General features: G+C 42.3%; 1 protein-coding gene across 2 annotated transcripts; it reads right to left on the bottom strand.

Annotated features, from left to right (window-relative positions):
- Positions 1–1,368: 1,368 nt before the first annotated feature.
- On the bottom strand, positions 1,369–19,493 carry dnase2b (deoxyribonuclease II beta). 2 transcript variants are annotated; one of them, XM_056243592.1, is made up of 6 exons: positions 19,272–19,493; positions 18,957–19,125; positions 18,700–18,778; positions 4,763–4,924; positions 4,464–4,661; positions 1,369–1,802 (listed from the first exon to the last, which is right to left on the bottom strand). In XM_056243592.1, the coding sequence occupies exons 1-6, from the start codon at positions 19,373–19,375 to the stop codon at positions 1,468–1,470; spliced, it is 1,047 nt and encodes a 348-aa protein (XP_056099567.1). In that variant the 5' UTR covers positions 19,376–19,493; the 3' UTR covers positions 1,369–1,467. The 2 variants fall into 2 exon arrangements, with proteins under 2 accessions (XP_056099567.1, XP_056099568.1); XM_056243593.1 differs by having other exon boundaries at positions 4,763–4,852.
- Positions 19,494–21,989: the final 2,496 nt, after the last annotated feature.

The raw sequence follows: 21,989 nt of genomic DNA, 5'->3' as shown, positions 1-21,989 counted from the left end.
TTGCTACGTCCGACAAGCCATGGCGCTCTCACGCCACACATCATGTTCTCACGCAGTGGAAAACACACCTTGGAGCAAAGAGGACACTGACAACGCACCGACAAACAGGACAGAGCAGGTTACTTTTGATATAAACAAAGTCTCAGCTTTCAAGTTTTGTCACTTTTAAGAAATTCAAACAATGAATACCGTTTTGTGACTCTTTATTATGTGGTCACAGATCGCTGTAGCGGCTTGACAACAGAATCGGAAGAGAATACAATGCTGAATAAAGTCGTAGTTTTTGTTATTTTTGGACCAAAATGTATTTTCGATGCTTCAAAAAATTTGAACTAACCCACTGATGTCACATGGACTACTTTGATGATGTCTCTATTTCCTTTCTGGACAAGGACAGTATACCGTGTATACATTTTCAATGGAGGGACAGAAAACTCTCGGACTAAATCTAAAATATCTTAAACTGTGTTCCGAAGATGAACGGAGGTCTTATGGGCTTGGAACGGCATGAGGGTGGGTCATTAATGACATCATTTTCATTTTTTTGGTGAACTAACCCTTTAAGGTAGGTACATGGAGACATAGGTAAAACTAGAGTAAATCTTATCAAGCAAGGCAGGCAAAACAGAACTGAAAACATCACACTTGTACCACAGCCATATCACCTAGTAGCCCAATACTGGTTGCCCCAGTGAAGCTAAGCAGGGTTAAGCCTGGTTAATACCTGGATGGGAGTCCTCCTGGGAAAACTAGGTTGCTGCTGTAAGAGGTGTTAGTGAGGCCAGCAGGGGGTTCATATCGGTCTGTGTGGGTCCTTATGCATAGTAAAGGGATGCTATACTGTAACAAGCACATGTGCATTGTATGAGATATTAAACCGAGGTCCTGACTACTGTGGTCATTAAAAATCCCATGGCACTTCTCGTAAAAGAGTATGGGTGTAACCCCAGTGTCCTGGCCAATTTCCATCCATTGGCCCTTATCAATCATGGCCTCCTAATAATCCCCATCCATTGAATTAGCTCTATCACTCTTTATCCTCTCCACCTATAGCTGGTGTGTGGTAAGCACAGTGGCACCATTGTACTGTGGCTGCCATCGCATCATCCAAGTGGATGCTGCACATTTGTGGTGGTTGAGGAGAGATTCCCTGATATGATTTTAAAGCGCTTTGGGTGTACAGGAGTACATATGAAAGCGCTATGTAAATGATTGATTGATTGATTGATTGATTGATTGATTGATTGATTGATTGATTGACCATCCATCCATCCATTGAGACAACAACCACAAAAATCACTTTCCCCCTCCAATTAAATGTACCATTATGTTTTTGTTTTTTTTACTGTCACACTTATCAACTTTCATAATTACATCTAGGTTCAAGTCAAAACTTGTATAAAACCCCGTCATATAGTAATTCATGCTCCAAAGTCCAGAGCTGGTTAAGTCTACTGAAAGTATTTTTCAGCAGTGTTTATACCCGGCCATGGCCTGACGGAAAGCTTTATAAATTATTGAGTTTTGAGAACATATTAGACCACCACCTCTGCCAGCCTGACCACTGTCTCTGTTCAAGTCCCCCAGACATATCCACTGGTCTTTAAAAGCATAGGACACACACCACTTAGAATGATCCTCGTAGCTTCTGAACATCTGAGGTCCTGGGAGACAAACTCTGTTAATGTTCATCACATGCCGGGGAAGTGAGCAGTTAGAGGGGAGTTGATGTGCCTGGTGCAGCCACGATTCCACCAGCAGATCTGTCCCCAATGCTTGAGCCACCCAACCTGTGTAAATATCTGTAGAGAGTGTTTAGCATTTAGCATGGAATTAGTGTCTTATTATCCTAAAACAAATTATTTATGCTAAAAGAATAGGTCACCCAAAACTGTTCACCCAAAAATTCTGTCATCAACCACAGTTAAAATACATCATAATTTATCCACTCACTGAAAACCTTCTGACAATCAAATTTCTGATGCAACAAGGAATATGCAAATATCATAATGCATTTAAGTGCCTTGTAAGCCTTGCTTCCGTGAAACATAAAACGAGAAATTTTGAAGACTGTGTCTGTTATTCTTTCCTTTGCAATGAATGGGACTGACGCATTCATGCTTCAAAAAGGATGCTAAAGTACCATAAATATATTCTAAAAGTAGTCCGTGCTACTTCTTTGCTATTCTTCAAATCTACTGACGTGGATAGGCAGATTTGGTTAAGATACAGACCAAAATCATTAAGACATTTTTATATTTTTGAAAGCAATCGAGGCTTCTGTTTAAGCTTGAAAGTCTCAGTTCTCATTCATGGCTATTGCATTGAAAACAACCTCATGATTTTTGCTTTTGTGTTTCACAGAATGTTTCTTATGTTTAGTATTAGTGTAAAAATATGTATGTATCGTAACATGTATGTTCTGTTTTGGTTTAGTTTCAATGGCCCTCATTTATCAAAAGTGCGTACACCAAATTTCCAGCGAACACCTGGCGTACACCCAAAACCACAGTGACTTTGAGATTTATCAATATGGACGTTGGCGTACGGCACGCTCAAATCCTGCGCCAGCTCAGGAGGTGGTGTACGCACGTTTTGAGTTAGTGCGGAAATGCGCAGAAAAACAATTCCTAACACCACAAAACGCACTGACAAACTGAAAGATATGATATATTATGACCCACTGTAAAAAACAACAACAACAACATAGTAATTATAAACTTCAGTGTTTATTTTTGTGCAACATGGACTTCAATGTTTAATTTGTGTGACTTTACCAAAGCATTTGATTTGTAGCCATATGTATTCCTGACGTTTCAGGGTTAGGCCCGGCAGGTGCGCACGGACTGGGTTCGGTAATGAAAGGCTTTCAATGACCAAAAAATAATTCAGACTGACAAAATAATAAAAAATACATTCTTCTTCTTTTAAATAATAATAATAATACAAATAATAATAACAACGTTCTTCTTCTAAATAACAATAAGCGTCATTAATAATAAAAATCATAATAATAAGAAGAATATTACAAATTGTCATGCAATTATTAATGTGAATGAATGGTACTCCACATCACATCATCATCATCACTATTGTACACCCCAATACATGTGACGTGATTCGAAATTGAATGCTAATTGTTTAAAAAGACGTGCTGTAAAATAATGCATTGTGATAGGTCATTTCGGCTCCACGTCTGAGAAGTTTCTCTTCTGTGCCGTCTTCCGTGTGTACATGGCGTAAAATGAGGGCGTGGGGGAAGCGGAGACTTGAATATATAGGGCCGTGTTATTCTAATGACGATCGTTTTCAGCCGCGGGATTTATCAAGGGCAGGTATTGCGTACACCTGGATTTCAAAGGTACGCACAGCTTCATAAATCAGGTGGTGAGAGGAGTGTAAGCATAATCTTACGCCAACATATACGCCCGTTTCTACGCAAGAATGATAAATGAGGGCCAATGTGTTTTGGTTCTGTTTTCCCTGTTCTGGTTTGCCAGTGTTCCCTAGTTGGTTTCCTTGGCTGTTAATTAGTTCTACACTCCTGTTCCTTTTTTATTTTGATTACTCTCCCCTTGTATTTAGGCCCTGAGTTTCCTCAGTTAATTTGTCCAGTATCGTCTAAGGGACCGTTCACATATACCGTTTTTTTTTCATTGTGCAACTTCGTTATTTCAAAAATACGTAGGCCTGCTCATAATAGTAGCGACGCGCTCGCGACACGCTTGTTTTTCCATAAGTAGGTAGTACTCTACTTCTTTCGTCGTGCGCATGACTACTACAACCATACATGACACTAATAGGCCTCTAATAGATTTTTTTTAACTATCAGATTTAGTTGCGTATAATGTAAATATGCTTACTGTGGTTAGCTTTGCACTGCTGTAAGCACACTGTAATTTAATATACAGTTAAACAACTACCATAATTAATTTCACAGTACATTATTTTTTTATTTTATGGTTTGCTGTAAACTAATGTTATGACATTTTATTTGTTACCATGTAAGATTGATTTTACAACAAAAGTGTTGCATTATAATTTATCTCGGTTTTATTGTGTTACCTCTGTTCAGATTTTTCTTAGTATAAGTTTGTTCAGTTAAAATATAAAAGTATTAGATCTACAGTATATGGTTTAACAGCATTAATGTTTACTTAATACAGCTTTAACTGTATAAGCTGTGTATAGCATGATTGTTAGTATAGTGAGAAATAATAAAAAATATACTATGCAACATTGTAGTAATATACTATCTATACAAATGTATGTGAAAAAAAAATAAACTCCATAAAACATAAAAAAGGTTGAACTTGAGTCTTGTACATTGCTTACATAATCAATGTAAATAGTTGCTTAGGCACTGTGATGTACTTTGGAATAATGTAATGTCAATAAACTGCTATGTTGTGCCACCGGTCTAAATATACAGAAGAGTTTTTTTTTAATTTAAGAGCTCTCACCATCCACATAGTTGCGTGATTTGGCAAAACTGAAAAAAGTTTGTCCTCCAACTGATTTCAGCTTCTGCAGACTCCTCCTGTTTTTTAAGGCCGGTGTTTTACCATCACAAATTTGAGCCATTTCAGCAATATCTTGGCGAAATGCCCCAGGGACAGAGCAGTTATACATACGTGGATTAAGATATGCTAACTGCAATGCTGTTAAGAGAGAGGAATACTTATTTCAGAATTGTGATCACTAAAATATACCACTTTTTAAATCAAACTAATCTTATACAATAAGCATAGCATGTGCTCACATATTTGAGGGAACTGTGAATAGTTGTATGTAATACAGAGCAGAGTCTGGCCGTAGTATTTTCCTGTAGATGGGTAACTGTAATTTCTCTCTGGAAATGGAGGAAAATGAGGAACACTGTGTGTGAGCCAAAATCCCTGAGACTGGTCAATCATCAGCACTCCTGCAGAAATCATATACAATAAAGTTAGTCATAAATCATCGTGCAGTTGGATACAAGTTTCATCTAGCATGAAACATTGTTTTAATGAGAACGGGACTCACATGGACCAGGCAAATCAGAAGTGTACTATTTTAATGTTAGGAAAACAAAAGAGAGCTGGAGTGAATTTGAATTTGGATTTAAAGTCTTATTTAAAAAAAAACAAAGAAACAGATTGGACTGCATGTGTCTTATCGATCACAAGTTCAGCATGGAGTACCACAAGGCTCAGTACTAGGACCATTGCTGTTTACTCTGTACATGCTACCCATTAGGAAGCATGGCATTAGTTCTTACTGTTATTTCACTTCACGCCCTGACGAAACTTACCAATTCACAAAATTAAAGGGTTAGTTCACCCCAAAATGAAAATTCTGTCAGTAATTACTCAACCTCATGTTATTCCAACCCCGTAAGACTTTCGTTCATCTTCGGAACACAAATTAAATCTGAGAGCTGGATCACTTCTCCATAGGCTTCTTAAGGGATCGAAACTTGCCGGCCCAAAAGTTATTAAAGACATCGTTAAAATAGTCAAAGTGACTACAGTGGCTCAATCTTAAGTTTATCAAGCGACAAGAATACTTTTTGTGCGCAAAAAAAATAAAAAAAATAACGACTTTATTCAACTATTCATTTCCTTCTCTGTTGGCCTCGGGATTTCACGTAGTGGAACTGCGCAACGGTTCTGTGTTGTACGTCACACGCAGGCTCACTATTGGCCGACGCTGGTCATGTGTGTGATGCGTGTGACATACAACCTAGAAGCTTTGCGCAGTTTCACTACGTGAAATTTCGAGGCCAACGAGAGAAGGAAATGAATAGTTGAATAAAGTTGTTATTTTTGTTTGTTTTTTGCGCACAAAAAGTATTCTCGTCGTGAAGTGGTGGTTGCTCTGTACGCTTAATAAATAAACAACAGCTGGTCCAAAATGCAGCAGCTCGAGTTCTTAGCAGAACCAGGACGTATGACCATATTAGCCTGGTTTTATCAACTGCATTGGCTAACTGTTAAACATCGTATACATTTTAAAATATTGTTGATGTCACAGTGTCTGGTTGTGTTTTCACTGGGTGTCCACTAGAGGTCCCTTCCTTCCTGTATCCATTCACTCTAGAACCACATTTCCCATAATCCTTGTTTGTTCCCATCACTTGTGATTGCACCCAGCTGTTCCCATTTATGTTGTTAGTGTCTGTGCATAAATACCCTGTCTGTGTTAGTTCATGTCACGGAGTCATTGTATTGTATGTCACTCGTCAACGCCAAGGTCTGTTTCAAGTCTGTTTCTCGTTTGTTCTTGCTTGTTTTGTTTTATTTGTTATTCGGACGGATTAAAATGGTTTTTGACACTGGCACGGATGAGTATGATTCTGACTATTTGGATTACGACTCTTGCATGGATGACGATGATTTGGATTGCCCTGACTATCATGTTGCTGCTTTTGGATCCACCCAATTCTCCGCTAGCGATCGTGACAGAATGACTCCGTCCTCAAATGGGTCCAGCAGCATGAACATTTTGCAGGCGTTTGCTTTTGTGGCTCGGCAAAGGGAGGAGGCCATGACTTTTCGTTCGACGACAGAGAGTCCTTTAGAGGAGAGCGTCTGGCCAGATTTTCGGGGACCCGTGGAGCTCGCAGAGGAGGAAGTACTAGAGGGGAGTCCCGGACTCAGTCTCTACTTCGGTCTTCCTTCGACCATGATCCGGTGACGCGCAGCCCAGAACACCCTTCGCCGCGGGTCCTGTCCCGTCCTGAACCAGCACCTCGCCAGAAGGGACGACGGAGGAGAAGAAAGACCTCCTCCGTGACTGTCCCGGTGGTCCCTAGTCCGGTGATCCCGGTCCCGGTGGTCCCTGTTCCGGTGGTCCCGAGTAAGGTGGTCCCGAAACGGAGGAGGAGAAGGAGACCTGCGTCTGCCCAGTCAGAGATTGTCCACGTCACGTCTGCCCAGTCAGAGACTGTTCACGTTCCGTCTGCCCAGTCAGAGACTGTTCCAGGGCCGGAGCCAGTGTCTGTTCCAGGGCCGGAGCCAGTGTCTGTTCCAGGGCCGATGCCAGTGTCTGTTCCAGAGCCGGAGCCAGTGTCTGCTGTTCCAGAGCCGGAGGCAGAGCCAAGGCCTGTTCCAGAGCCGGAGGCAGAGCCAGTGCATGTTCCAGAGCTGGAGCCAATGTCCGTTCCAGAGCCAGTGCCTGTTCCAGAGCCAGTGTTCGTTTCTGTGTTTGTGTCTGTTCTTGTGACTGTTACAGTTCTTGTGGCTGTTCCTGAGCCTGAGCCGGTGTCTGTTCCTGAGCCTGAGCCGGTGTCTGTTCCTGAGCCTGAGCCGGTGTCTGTTCCTGAGCCTGAGCCGGTGTCTGTTCCTGAGCCGGTGTCTGTTCCTGAGCCGGTGTCTGTTCCTGTGCCTGAGCTGGTGTCTGTGCCTGTTCCTGAGCCAGGGTCTGTTCCTGTTCCACCGCCATGGCCGCCCGAGGGGTCTTCACCGCCCTGGCCGCCCGAGGGGTCTTCACCGCCCTGGCCGCCCGAGGGGTCTTCACCGCCATGGCCGCCCGAGGGGTCTTCACCGCCCTGGCCGCCCGAGGGGTCTTCACCGCCCGAGGGGTCTTCACCGCCCGAGGGGTCTTCACCGCCCGAGGGGTCTTCACCGCCCTGGCCGCCCGAGGGGTCTTCACCGCCCTGGCCGCCCGAGGGGTCTTCACCGCCCTGGCCGCCCGAGGGGTCTTCACCGCCCTGGCCGCCCGAGGGGTCTTCACCGCCCTGGCCGCCCGAGGGGTCTTCACCGCCCTGGCCGCCCGAGGGGTCGTCACCGCCCTGGCCGCCCGAGGGGTCTTCACCGCCCTGGCCGCCCGAGGGGTCTTCACCGCCCTAGCCGCCCGAGGGGTCTTCACCGCCCTGGCCACCCGATGGGTCGTCTGCTTCGCCCTGGCCGCCCGATGGACTTCCTCAGGAGTCTGTACGAACCCTGCTTCCTGCTCCGCCCTGGCCGCCTGAAGGGTCGTCACCGCCCGATGAACTACCTGTCCCGCCCAGGTCGCCTGAAGGGTCGTCTCCGCCCAGGCCGCCCGATGAACTGTCATCCCCTGGTTCCATTCCCTCCCATGGTCCTGGCCCTCCGTCCTTTCCCTTGATTCCCCACAGCTCCACCTCCCTCATGGACTTGTTTTTTCGAGTGTTGTTTTCTGTTATTCTGGCCTTGGTTATATTATAGTTTACTTTGTTAATACTGACACCTTGTGGTCACTTTAAGTAGTACATCGCCTTTAATAATATATCAACCATTTTGGATTCTAGAGCTCATGGTGCAGAGTGTAGAGATGCATCCACGTCCATCCTTCTTGTTTCGCTCTTGAAAAAGGCACAATCTGTAAGTTTAAAGACTAATCTAAGTGGTAAAATATGATTACATGTATTCTGATAGGTTATAGACATGTTTGAGACCGATTTACATGTGATCTGTTAAATGTAACCCATGGCACATAATTGTGATGCTTGATTGTTTCTCCTTCTTAGTACAGCTATCTTCTAAGTTATGTAAAGGTGATTTATGTGCATCTTAAATGTTGTTTTGATCTATGTGAACTGAATGTAATATTGTAAGATATACTTTTTTGATATCATTGTTCATTTGTGTTACAGTTTCACAAATTGGGCTTCAGTAAAGAAAGTTTGACCCTGACAACTGTCTACGACTTTTACTAAGCCTTTGTTTAACTCGCTGCAAAAGCAAACACAAGCTGAGGGCAGAAGAGTGAAAAGATTGACTTCACATTGAGAGCTTAATACTGGACTACATGCGCTCTATCTGCTGAAAGAACCAGAATGTCCCACTCGTCGAAACACAGCCAAGCTTCCAAGCTTGAAACCAGGTCAGAGGCTAAATCTTCAGCCAGCAACACTTCATCCTCACGTCGCTCTCATAAATCTAATGCAAGCCAAGCTGCAGCTGAAGCACGCGCTAAGGCAGAGGCCGCACGCACAAGAGCTGAGTTTGCTAAGCGCCAGATAGATATGGAGATCGAAAAGGCTAGGATTGAAGCAACGCTGAATGCTCTGAAAGAGGAGGGAGAAGCTGAAGCAGCCCTCGCAGCAGCAAGGGTGTTGGAATCTGCCGCAATCTGTTCAAACGACGAAACTGAAAGGGGTAGTTCTTTAGCTGCTGAACGCACAGAAGAATACATTAGGACACACTTTTCTCAGAACAAGAGTATGAAGAAAGAGGATGATCAAGCAAGTGCAGATCACAAAGACATTCCTGGAATCAGCCAGTCTACTCCTAACGTTGTAAATGCAGCAAGCAGACATGACCAAATGGGGTATCAGCATACAAGGCAGCCAAATTGCTTTCCCTCTCATGTGAGAAACACCTGCTCGCCAAGTGCTCCAGTACCTCGATCCAGCGAGGTGTCTGATCTTGCAGTGTTTCTTGCACGCCGTGATATTCTCACTTGCAGCTTCAAAGTATTTGACAACAAGCCAGAGAATTACATACCCTGGAAAACAGCGTTTCTGAATGCCATTAATGGTCTAAATCTAAAAGGCAATGAAGAGATCGATTTGCTTACTAAGTGGCTTGAAGGTGAATCCCTCCGGCATGCTCTGAGAATAAGAGCGGCCCATGCACATGATCCTGAAGCTGGCCTTAGACATTTATGGCAACGTTTAGACAGAAAATACGGTTCCCCAGAGGTAATCGAAGCATCTTTATTTAAACGTTTAGAGAGTTTCGCTAAGATTTCTCACAAAGACTTCAATCAGCTGCAAGCACTCGCAGATCTGCTCCTGGAAGTGCAAGCAGTAAAAGAGGAAGGCAATCTACCTGGTCTTGGATTCCTTGACACATCAAAGGGAATAAACTCTATCGTCGAAAAATTGCCTCACAATCTTCAGGAAGCATGGGTAGTTAAGGGAACAAAGTACAAAAAACAATATCTTCTTCATTATCCACCTTTTTCATACTTTGTTGAGTTCGTCAATGAAAATGCTGAAATGAGAACAGATCCCAGCTTCTCTTTTCAATCTTCTAACACATTGCCTCTTAAATCTGAAACAATCCAAATGAAGCAGTCAAGATTCAGACCTTCTATCTTTTCGAGTAAAACAGAGGTTGAATCAAACTTGTCTCTAAGTTCCAGCACCAGTTCAGCTGACCTGACAAGACACTGTCCCCTCCATAAAAGGAACCATTCACTATTGAAATGCAGAGGTTTCAGAATGAAGTCTTTAGCTGAAAGGAAGAGGTTTATTAAAGAGAACTCTATCTGCTACAAGTGCTGTGTTTCTTCAGACCACAGGGCCAAAGACTGCAGGGTGACTATCCATTGTTCAGAATGCAATAGCCATGACCATGTCTCTGCTCTTCATGATGGTCCAGCTCCATGGCTCCAAAAGGGACCCGCCACACCAACAGAGGCTCAAGGCGGGGAGCAAGAGGAACCAAGCTCCACAGTGACCACGTCCATCTGCACAGAAATATGTGGAGCAGGGTTACAAGGAAAGTCATGCTCAAAAATTTGCCTAGTCAATGTTTACCCTGACGGTTATTCTGAAGAAAAGAAGCGTATGTACATAATGTTGGATGATCAGAGTAACCTCTCTTTAGCGAGGCCAGCCTTCTTTCGTACATTCAATGTTCAAGGTGAAGTCTTCCCTTACACAATGAGAACATGCTCAGGCACAGTTGATACTAGTGGGAGGAGAGCAAAAGACTTTGTGGTTGAATCCTTGGATGGGAAAGTATCAATGAGGCTTCCAACACTCATAGAGTGTAATTCGATCCCTGATAACAGAATGGAGATTCCCACTCCTGAAGCCGCTGCTTACCATCCTCATCTTCAAGCCATTGCCGCTCAGATACCTCCACTGGATCCCGCAGCTGACATTCTCATTCTTATAGGGAGAGATCTTATCCGTGCGCACAAGGTCCGGAAACAGCGCAATGGTCCTCACAATGCTCCATATGCCCAACTCCTCGACTTGGGATGGGTGATTGTAGGAGATGTGTGCCTCGGTGGAGCTCACAAACCCACGGTGAGCACTTTCAAAACTAGTGTGCTTGAGAACGGCAGGCCCAGCTTTCTCACACCTTGCAAAAACAGCATCTGTTCTAAAGAAAGGTTTATAGGTGAAGAACACAGACTCATAAGGAGCACAAAACGAGCTCATGACATTGGGAAGCATATCTTCAAACAGACCAAAGAAGACAACATGCTCGCACTATCTGGAGAAGATGAGGCTTTCCTGTATATTATGGACAACGAATTTACCAAAGACAAAGCAAACAGTTGGGTGGCTCCACTCCCATTCCGCTGTCCCAGAGAGCGTTTGCCTAATAACCGAGACCAGGCTGTCAGTCGTCTATTATCACTTCGTCGTTCTCTGAAAAAGAAGACGGACATGAAAGACCATTATGTGGAATTCTTGGAGACAATGTTAAAAAAAAGACATGCTGAGATTGCTCCCCCTCTTGAAGATAACAAGGAATGTTGGTATCTACCAAGTTTTGGCATTTATCACCCACAAAAGCCAGGGAAGATCAGGATAGTGTTTGATTCAAGTGCTCAATACAACAACATATCCTTAAATCAAGTTCTCCTTAAAGGCCCAGACCTGAACAACAGCCTGATAGGTGTGGTCATCCGCTTCAGATCTGACTCCTATGCTGTGATGGCAGACATCGAGCAAATGTTTCACAGCTTTCTGGTCAAAGAGGAACATCGAGATTACCTGCGCTTCTTGTGGTTTAAGGATCACAACCTTGATGGAGATATCGTGGAGTACCGCATGAGGGTCCACGTTTTTGGCAATTGCCCCTCCCCATCAGTAGCTGTATACGGGCTCAAGAGAACAGCTGTAGAGGGAGAGTTGGAGTATGGAAGTGATGCAAGGCTCTTCATCGAGCGCCATTTTTATGTGGACGATGGGCTAAAATCATTCAGTTCCGAAGCTGAGGCCATTGATGTACTGCGCAGAGCTCAACAGATGCTAGCACGATCCAACCTCCGCCTACACAAGATCTCATCCAACAGCCCCGTCATCATGAGAGCTTTCCCGAACGAGGATCTGGCAACTACGCTGCAGGGCCTCGAACTTGGTGTAAACTCACCATCCACCCAACGAAGCTTAGGATTGTGCTGGGACTTGTCAACAGATACATTTGTATTTCAAGTATCCATCAGTGACAAACCTTACACTAAGCGAGGAGTGCTTTCTACCATCAACAGCGTGTATGATCCTCTAGGATTTGTAGTACCTGTAAGCATTGAGGGTCGCTCCATCCTGAGAGACATCTCTGGAGATGCAGATGATTGGGATGTTATTCTGCCCAAAGAGAAACAAGAGCGATGGCAAAAATGGAAAGACTCCCTCAAACATCTGCAAGGACTAAAAATCTCAAGAATGTATACCTCCACCTCATTGTCTAGAGCACTCAAGAAAGAGATCATCGTGTTTTGTGATGCTTCCACTAAAGCTGTAGGTACAGTAGCTTACCTGAAAGTTACTAACCCAGATGGTCTCAGTGAAGTTGGTTTCCTCTTTGGGAGAGCAAAACTTGCTCCAAAGCCGGATGTCACAATCCCTCGACTTGAGTTATGTGCGGCAGTACTAGCAGTGGAAGTAGCAGAGATGCTTCAAGAACAGCTGGACACAACACTGGATGATGTGAGATTCTACACTGACTCTAAAGTAGTGCTAGGATACATCTTCAATGAGACCAGGCGTTTTCACGTCTATGTCCACAATCGAGTACAACGCATTAAACACTCTACGGGACCGCATCAGTGGAACTTTGTGCCCACTCATCTTAATCCAGCCGATGCTGCTAGCAGAGGATTCCCCTCAGAGCAACTGACTTCATCATATTGGCTTACGGGGCCTCCATTCCTCCTACACACAAGACAAAATGAACTTGAAAAAAGGTCCTACACCCTCGTCAGTCCTGAAACAGATGTAGAGCTTCGTCCTGAGTGCATTACCTGTGTGACTAGCCTGTCACAAAGAAACCTTGGGAGTGAAAGGTTCCAACGATTCTCCAGATGGAGCTCCCTGTTAAAGGCTATAGGACGATTGCAACACATAGCCAAGTGTGTCAAGTCTGGGTCAGGAGATGTCTGTCGCGGATGGCACATTTGTAACAAGCATAAGGAGGAAGAGCAGCCGAAGCAAGCAAAAGCTACAATTATTCAAACTGTTCAGAGAGAAGTCTACAGAGATGACTTTAAACGCCTAGAACAAGGTCAGTCTGTCCAAAAGTCAAGTCCTCTCAGCAAACTCTGTCCATTCATTGACTCAGAAGGGTTTCTCAGAGTAGGAGGTCGGTTGGGGAGAGCTCAACTACCATCTGAAGAACTGTATCCAGCTCTCATACCTGGTAAACATCATGTTACTCAGCTTTTGATTCGACACTTTCATGAGAAGGTATGTCACCAAGGCCGACATCTCACAGAAGGTGCCATCAGGGCAGGTGGTTACTGGATTGTTGGAGGTAAGAGATCAGTCAGCAGCTCCATCTACAACTGTGTCACCTGTCGCAAATTGAGAGGCAAACAAGAGGAACAGATCATGGCAGATTTACCAGCCGACAGATTACACATAGACCCGCCATTCACATTCGTGGGGCTGGATGTTTTCGGTCCATGGCCAGTCGCGGTCAGGAAAACACGAGGATGTACGGCAGAAGCCAAAAGATGGGTGGTAATATTTACTTGTATGACTACACGGGCGATTCACCTAGAAGTGATTGAGTCTATGAGTGCATCATGTTTTATCAATTCCCTGCGGCGTTTCTTTGCAATCAGAGGCCCCGCTAAGATCTTGAGGTCTGATTGTGGAACCAACTTTGTGAGAGCCTGCAAAGAGCTACAAATTGACAAGCAAGGTTGCCACAACACAAACATCCAAGCTTACCTATCTGATAATCAATGCTGCTGGCAGTTCAATCCTCCACACGCTTCACATATGGCAGGATCCTGGGAGCGTATGATTGGAGTTGCCCGACGTATCCTCGATGCCATGCTACTTCAACACAGCCCTGCAAGACTTACACATGAAGTTTTAATAACGTTCATGGCAGAAGTGAGTGCAATTGTGAATGCTCGTCCCTTAACTACAGTCTCTACTGATCCAGAACAACCAATGATACTAACACCAGCAATGCTGCTCACGCAGAAAGTAGGAGCCCCACCAGTACCACCTGGCCAATTTGAAAACCACGATTTATGCAGAGCTCAGTGGCGTCGCGTTCAGTATTTAGCCAATGTCTTCTGGGGAAGATGGAAGAATGAATACTTGAGTGGACTTCAAGGACGTCGCAAGTGGCGCACAGCTAAGCCAAACCTACAGAATGGAGATGTTGTGCTTCTAAAAGATGCCCAGGAGAAAAGAAATGACTGGCCCGTTGGGATCATAACTAAAACTTACCCAAGTGAGGATGGCAAAGTCAGAAAGATTGAAGTAAAAATCATAAAGAAAGGTGAACAAAGATTCTTCCTGAGACCAGTCACTGAGGTTGTTCTTCTGGTTTCAAAGGACACAAATTAAGGTGGCTTAACGATCTGAATGTTGACGACTTTGTTACTGTTCCACAAGTCTGATGTGACATCTGTTGATGTCAGGCGGGGAGTATTCTGGCCTTGGTTATATTATAGTTTACTTTGTTAATACTGACACCTTGTGGTCACTTTAAGTAGTACATCGCCTTTAATAATATATCAGCCATTTTGGATTCTAGAGCTCATGGTGCAGAGTGTAGAGATGCATCCACGTCCATCCTTCTTGTTTCGCTCTTGAAAAAGGCACAATCTGTAAGTTTAAAGACTAATCTAAGTGGTAAAATATGATTACATGTATTCTGATAGGTTATAGACATGTTTGAGACCGATTTACATGTGATCTGTTAAATGTAACCCATGGCACATAATTGTGATGCTTGATTGTTTCTACTTCTTAGTACAGCTATCTTCTAAGTTATGTAAAGGTGATTTATGTGCATCTTAAATGTTGTTTTGATCTATGTGAACTGAATGTAATATTGTAAGATATACTTTTTTGATATCATTGTTCATTTGTGTTACAGTTTCACAAATTGGGCTTCAGTAAAGAAAGTTTGACCCTGACAACTGTCTACGACTTTTACTAAGCCTTTGTTTAACTCGCTGCAAAAGCAAACACAAGCTGAGGGCAGAAGATCTGTTGTGGAGCGTCTGGTAGCCGCTCCGTAGAGGGGGGGTTATGTCACAGTGTCTGGTTGTGTTTTCACTGGGTGTCCACTAGAGGTCCCTTCCTTCCTGTATCCATTCACTCTAGAACCACATTTCCCATAATCCTTGTTTGTTCCCATCACTTGTGATTGCACCCAGCTGTTCCCATTTATGTTGTTAGTGTCTGTGCATAAATACCCTGTCTGTGTTAGTTCATGTCACGGAGTCATTGTATTGTATGTCACTCGTCAACGCCAAGGTCTGTTTCAAGTCTGTTTCTCGTTTGTTCTTGCTTGTTTTGTTTATTTGTTATTCGGACGGATTAAAATGGTTTTCGACACTGGCACGGATGTGTATGATTCTGACTATTTGGATTACGACTCTTGCATGGATGACGATGATTTGGATTGCCCTGACTATCATGTTGCTGCTTTTGGATCCACCCAATTCTCCGCTAGCGATCGTGACAGTTGATTACTTACAAAGCACTAAATGGTTTAGCTCCCCAGTACTTGAGCGAGCTCTTAATGCATTATAGTCCTTCACGTCTATTGCGATCTCAAAATTCCGGCCAGTTGATAATACCTAGAATATCAAAATCGACTGCTGGCGGTAGATCCTTTTCCCTTTTAGCACCAAAACTCTGGAACAGTCTTCCTAACATTGTCCGGGAAGCAAACACACTCTGTCAGTTCAAATCTAGACAAAAAACACATCTCTTTGACCTAGCATACACATAACACATTCTAAACTTATATAATTCAATGTTAGGCTGAATAGATTAGGTCAACCAGAATCGGGAACACTCCCCATAAATCCTGATGTACTCGTTACATCATAAGAAGAATGGCCTCTACGCTAATATTAGTCTCTCTGTTTATCCCGAGGTTTACTGCAGTCCGCCGGATCCAAGCCGTATCCAGATCTGATGAAGGACCTGCGCCTGGACATGACGACAACGCAGTCCTGAAGTGTCAACTAGTCTCTCCCCTGTGAAGGCCCCCTTCTCCTTCCCTTTACCTCTGTACAGATAAAACGTTGTCAAAATAGTCCCGGTTCACATGGGTACTCGGAAGCGATAAATAATTCTGCGAATGAGCGGGCCGGAGCGCGTTAAGGGTTTTCTGTTAGAACGGTGTCGTGTTAGCGGCCCCTAAGTTAATAACTGATGATCTTTGCAACGGAAGTGAATCGATCAAAACTAACTTTAGCTGGACAATAACTTTATTCTAGAGCTGCTGTAAAGCCAATACAATCACCGTTACTTTAATTTCCTATTATCACTGTAAAGCTGCTTTGAAACAGTCCATATTGTTAAAAGCGCTGAAGGTGACTTGACTTGACTTGACAGGGCTGGATTGAAGTATTTTTAAAGGATTTCAGAATGTTGCATGAAGTTGCCTGGGATTTTATTGAGTTACTTATGTTGGTTTTGAGAGTAGCTATGCGAAGAGTAAGAATATTTCTGTCATGACAACTTTCAGAGTGTTTGGCATGGTATGGATATGACAATGTTGATATGTTTGGTCTTGGTGGAATAGATCTGCTATACTGCTGCTGCAGCAAAGTAAATTCGGGATTTGTTACTGCCAATACATACATGCTGCTGTGAGCAAGTAAGAGTAAGCAAGTACAATATTGCATTTAGCATACATGAATTACCAATAGAAGATCTATGCAGGTGGAGCTGAGGAAGGTGGAGGGTTACTGAAAGTGCTGCAAACTTCTACAGCACACGCTGACCAAGTGTTTAAAAGTTGAGCAGCAAACTTATTAGCTTAGAGCAGGAATCAATCAGCTGTGCCATAGAGAATAATGTGATTGCAAGAAGATTGAGTTAAGGACCATAGATTGGAGTCTGCGCCATCTAGAGTTTCATGACAAAACTTTGTATTAATTTATTGCAATAATGCCAACCTGCTTTATAGTGGACCGATTAGAAAATGTAAAAAGAAAAATGTCCAAAACAATTGATGATTTTGGTCACAAACACAACTTACGGTATGTTGTTTTGTGTCATTGTGTTATTGTGCCATAACTCTGAATGCTGAAAGAGACAGCAGGTCAGTATTAAGTGACAAACATCCAAATTCTAAAATTGTTTTTGGAGTCTGTAAATACACTCCTGTTCAAAAGTTTGGGGTTATGTTTTATTTTTATTTTTTATTAATACTTTTATTCAGCAATTATGATTTAAAGATCAAAAGACATTTACATTGTTACAAAAGATTTCCATTTCAAATAAATGCTGTTATTTTAAACTTTCTATTCATCAAAGAATAAAAAAAAATCATGGTTTCCACAAATATATTAAGCTGTAAAACAGTTTTTACATTGATAATGGAACTGTGTTGTGGCTGTGCATGACAACAGAGTAAGAACAAAAACAGTCTTTAATATAATTCACACAAAAAAAAAAGCAGGAGATCGCATAGATAACAAGCAATACTGAACAAACAATACTGAACAAAGGAACTGAGGAAACACAGAGGTTAAATAACCGGCTAAACTAATGAGTTAGCTAATAGAACAACAGATGAACAAAATCAGTAATAAACACACTAGAGCTGTGTCCCAATTCAGAGGCTGCATCCTTCGAAGGACTCGAAGGTCGGCCAGAGCATTGCTAAATGGGACGGTCTATCCTATGGAGGACTGTTCTTGTCGCCTAGCAACTGTGACAGCTGCCATTCAGTGACTGTAACGTTTGTACGGGACATTACATTAAACTATCTGAAAACAAAACAGGGTTCAACAAGCTGTCTAAATATGTTCACCTTGGTCCATTTCTGTTAATAATAAATAGTACAAACTACAGTGTAATCGCATCCCAGTAAGATATGTCAACATTTGAACCGCTTTAAAGTTTTTTTTATTTATTTGTAACATTTGTATCATTATATATTTGAGAAAAATTGAAACCCAATATTTAAAAGTGTGATTTGGCAATTTTAAAAAAAATTCAGTAGTCACTGGTGTGCAATGAATTCTGTATAGGTAAGGCCACCAAGGATTCATCTGTTGTATCCTTAATTTCACGGGAAACAAAGGACGCATTTAAAGGAGCCTTCGAATGGGACAGCCTTTGTCGCGCAGGGGTAACACAATCGGCCTTCGAATGCGGCCTTCCAAGTATGCAGCAGTATGAATTGGGATGCAGCTTAGGAAACTATGTCAGGGAACATATGACAGGGAAACCGTCAAAACAAAATCCTGACAGATAATAAAAATGAATGTTTATTAGAATGCATATTAAAATGATGTCTAAAGGATCATGTGACACTGAAGACTGCGTAATGGCTGCTGACAATTCAGATTTGCCATCACAGGAATAAATTACAATCGAAAATATTTTAAAATCGAAAACAGTTCAAACACAATGTTTTTTTTGTTTTGTTTTTTACTGTATTTTAGGTATAATACACTTCTTTCAACATTAACAAATCTTACCGACCCCAAACCTTTGAATGGTACTAGTGTATATGTTGTATCTGTTGCCACCATAACGCATGTTATTAGTGAGTATTCACACAAAATTACCTTTTGTATGTCCATACTTGCTTGGGTACTTCAGTTCTGGTGGCGCGTCATTGTAAAGCATATAGACTGAGCTGTTGGACTGAAAAGTAAAAGTACAGTATATGTGTGCAGTACAGTGTCATTACAGTGTTATTAATGCACAATACAGTATAACACCAGTGAAAGAATTAAAAAAAATTGAAGTGCCTCTTAATAAACATTTGAAACAATCCTTAGGAACAACAAGGAGCAATGATAGTATTCAAAGAGCTTCTTACTGTATATCCAGAGTAAAGCTGTGTCAATGTTCTGCCTAAAGCTCCTTTGCTGCTGTTGACTATATTTTTACTCATCTGAAAATCCATGACGGACGGATCCAGATACATGTAATCTACTCCACTTCCCTTAACATCCATCTTGTAAATGGGAAGTTTGTAAATAATAAACCTTTTAAAATAATATAAGAGAGTTACAATGGCAAAGAGTAGTTAAACATTGCTGTACATAACACTTTACAGAGACTAAGATTATGTCAACAGCAAATGAGTTATCATTAACAAAGCTTAAACCCGAAAGCAAAGATTTCAACCTACCAGTCAACCGGCTGACCATTCTCATTTAAGCAGGATATCACTGCCTCTGAGAAACCGATCAAAAACAACAAGATACACACACAGAGTTGAAACAACATGGACATTTCAATCTGTTATTCAAAGCGAACCAAACATTTCCTGTTTAAATTACAACAGAGAATGACGTTTTCAGTCGTATTACGAGCTGAGAAATCTAAACAGCTATTCTAATTTAAGAAAGAGGAAGTTTGTCTCATGACCGATATTACGCAGCTGTAATCTAGAGACAGAGAGGCAGTCTTAGTTTTCTCTGCATATGGAAGAGACTGGGAAAATCTGTTTGTTTAGAAATGTAGAATCAGAAATCTGACTGTTTAGAAATCTAGAATTTATCACTAAACTGTGTAAATTAATGTCAAGTAGTGAGTGATTTTGTTGATAGTCTACCCCTCTACCAGGGTGAGTTATTTATTATTATTTATTATTTTGGGCATTCATTAAATTATTTAAATTATTTATTTACAAATGGACCCTGTAAAGCCAGACATATGAAATAATAGTCATATGCGGTATATTATATATATATAAAATTTGTCTAAGCTTTACACCTGTCCAACTGCTCGTTAACACTTAATTTCTAAGCAGCCAATCACATGGCGGCAACTCAGTGCATTTAGGCATGTAGACATGGTCATGACAATCTCCTGCAGTTCAAACCGAGCATCAGTATGGGGAAGAAAGGTGATTTGAGTGACTTTGAACGTGGCATGATTGTTGGTGCCAGAAGGGCTGGTCTGAGTATTTCAGAAACTGCTAATCTACTGGGATTTTCACGCACAACCATCTCTAGGGTTTACAGAGAATGGTCCGAAAAAGAAAAAACATCCAGTGAGCGGTAGTTCTGTGGGCGGAAATGCCTTGTTGATGCCAGAGGTCAGAGGAGAATGGCCAGACTGGTTCGAGCTGATAGAAGGGCAACAGTGACTGAAATAACCACTCGTTACAACCGAGGTATGCAGCAAAGCATTTGTGAAGCCACAACACGCACAACCTTGAGGCGGATGGGCTACAACAGCAGAAGACTCCACCGGGTACCACTCATCTCCACTACAAATAGGAAAAAGAGGCTACAATTTGCAAGAGCTCACCAAAATTGAACAGTTGAAGACTGGAAAAATGTTGCCTGGTCTGATGAGTCTCGATTTCTGTTGAGACATTCAGATGTTAGAGTCAGAATTTGGCGTAAACAGAATGAGAACATGGAACCATCATGCCTTGTTACCACTGTGCAGGCTGGTGGTGGTGGTGTAATGGTGTGGGGGATGTTTTCCTGGCACACTTTAGGCCCCTTAGTGCCAATTGGGCATCGTTTAAATGCCACGGCCTACCTGAGCATTGTTTCTGACCATGTCCATCCCTTTATGGCCACCATGTACCCATCCTCTGATGGCTACTTCCACCATGTCACAAAGCTCTAATCATTTCAAATTGGTTTCTTGAACATGACAATGAGTTCACTGTACTAAAATGGCCTCCACAGTCACCAGATCTCAACCCAATAGAGCATCTTTGGGATGTGGTGGAACGGGAGATTCGCATCATGGATGTGCAGCCGACAAATCTGCGGCAACTGTGTGATGCCATCATGTCAATATGGACCAAACTCCCTGAGGAATGCTTCCAGCACCTTGTTGAATCTATGCCACGAAGAATTGAGGCAGTTCTGAAGGCAAAAGGGGGTCCAACCCGTTACTAGCATGGGGTACCTAATAAAGTGGCCGGTGAGTGTATATATACCGGTATATATATAAATGGAACAGTTTATTAAAGCTAATTAGACAAATTGTGCCTTTCCTTTAGTGTGTATAGCTGTTTTTGCTTGCAAAGTTACAAAGCACAAAGTCCACACAAAGACAGTTAATTCCTACAACAAAACATTTTCCTCAGATGCTTTGTTTGTATTCCTGCCATTATTTCTGTTATGCTACATCACTATGTGACACATTTGCATAATGACCATCTGCCGGCTGGGCTACTTTGCCTCGCCCTCAAACAAAGGTAGTTCTAAGACCAGAACAATTTTAGCCCAGAGCAAGACACATGAACTGACAGTCCACAAAACACCTCTGAAGCAGACGCCACTATAGTCAAGTCAAGTCAAGTCACCTTTATTGATTTAGCGCTGTTTACAATGCAGATTGTTTCAAAGCAGCGTTACAGTGATAACAGGAACAAAATGCAACAAAGTTTGTTTCTGAGGTACAGCAGATCTAGAAGAAAATAGTGTCATAGTCCAGCTTAAGTGAGTTCAGTGATGGTTCATTTTTGTTGTAAAAAAGTTATTAATTTAGTTCAGTTATATACATAGCCACTCTGGAGAAAACAGTGATGTCATCATCCAGCTCAGTTCAATTCTTATATAATGGTGTCTATGTAGGCAGATCAATAATATTGTTGAATATTAAGTGACACGCACATACATCTATATATCACACCTATATCATAACAATAGTCAGAATACTTTTATTTGTCACCGAGAATAATTTGTTTAGGCTGTTGGCATAAGACAACACAACATACAGGTTCTCTCGGCTTATGTTACTCTGTCTCTGAATTCCACACACATTTCCTATTCCTAAAACACTCTGTTGACACTAAGATATTACCAGCTCAGGCCTGTTTTTCTCGTTCCTCGAAAAAAAAATTGAACTTTGGTTGAGGGGTGGTAAAGGGAGCAGT

This window comes from Rhinichthys klamathensis, unplaced genomic scaffold (genome assembly GCF_029890125.1).
Source record: "Rhinichthys klamathensis goyatoka isolate OS25496 unplaced genomic scaffold, OSU_Roscu_1.1 h1tg000814l_1, whole genome shotgun sequence".
NCBI lineage: Eukaryota > Metazoa > Chordata > Actinopteri > Cypriniformes > Leuciscidae > Rhinichthys > Rhinichthys klamathensis.
Note: the sequence above shows the minus strand (reverse complement) of the source record. Positions and strands in the feature narration are given on the sequence as shown.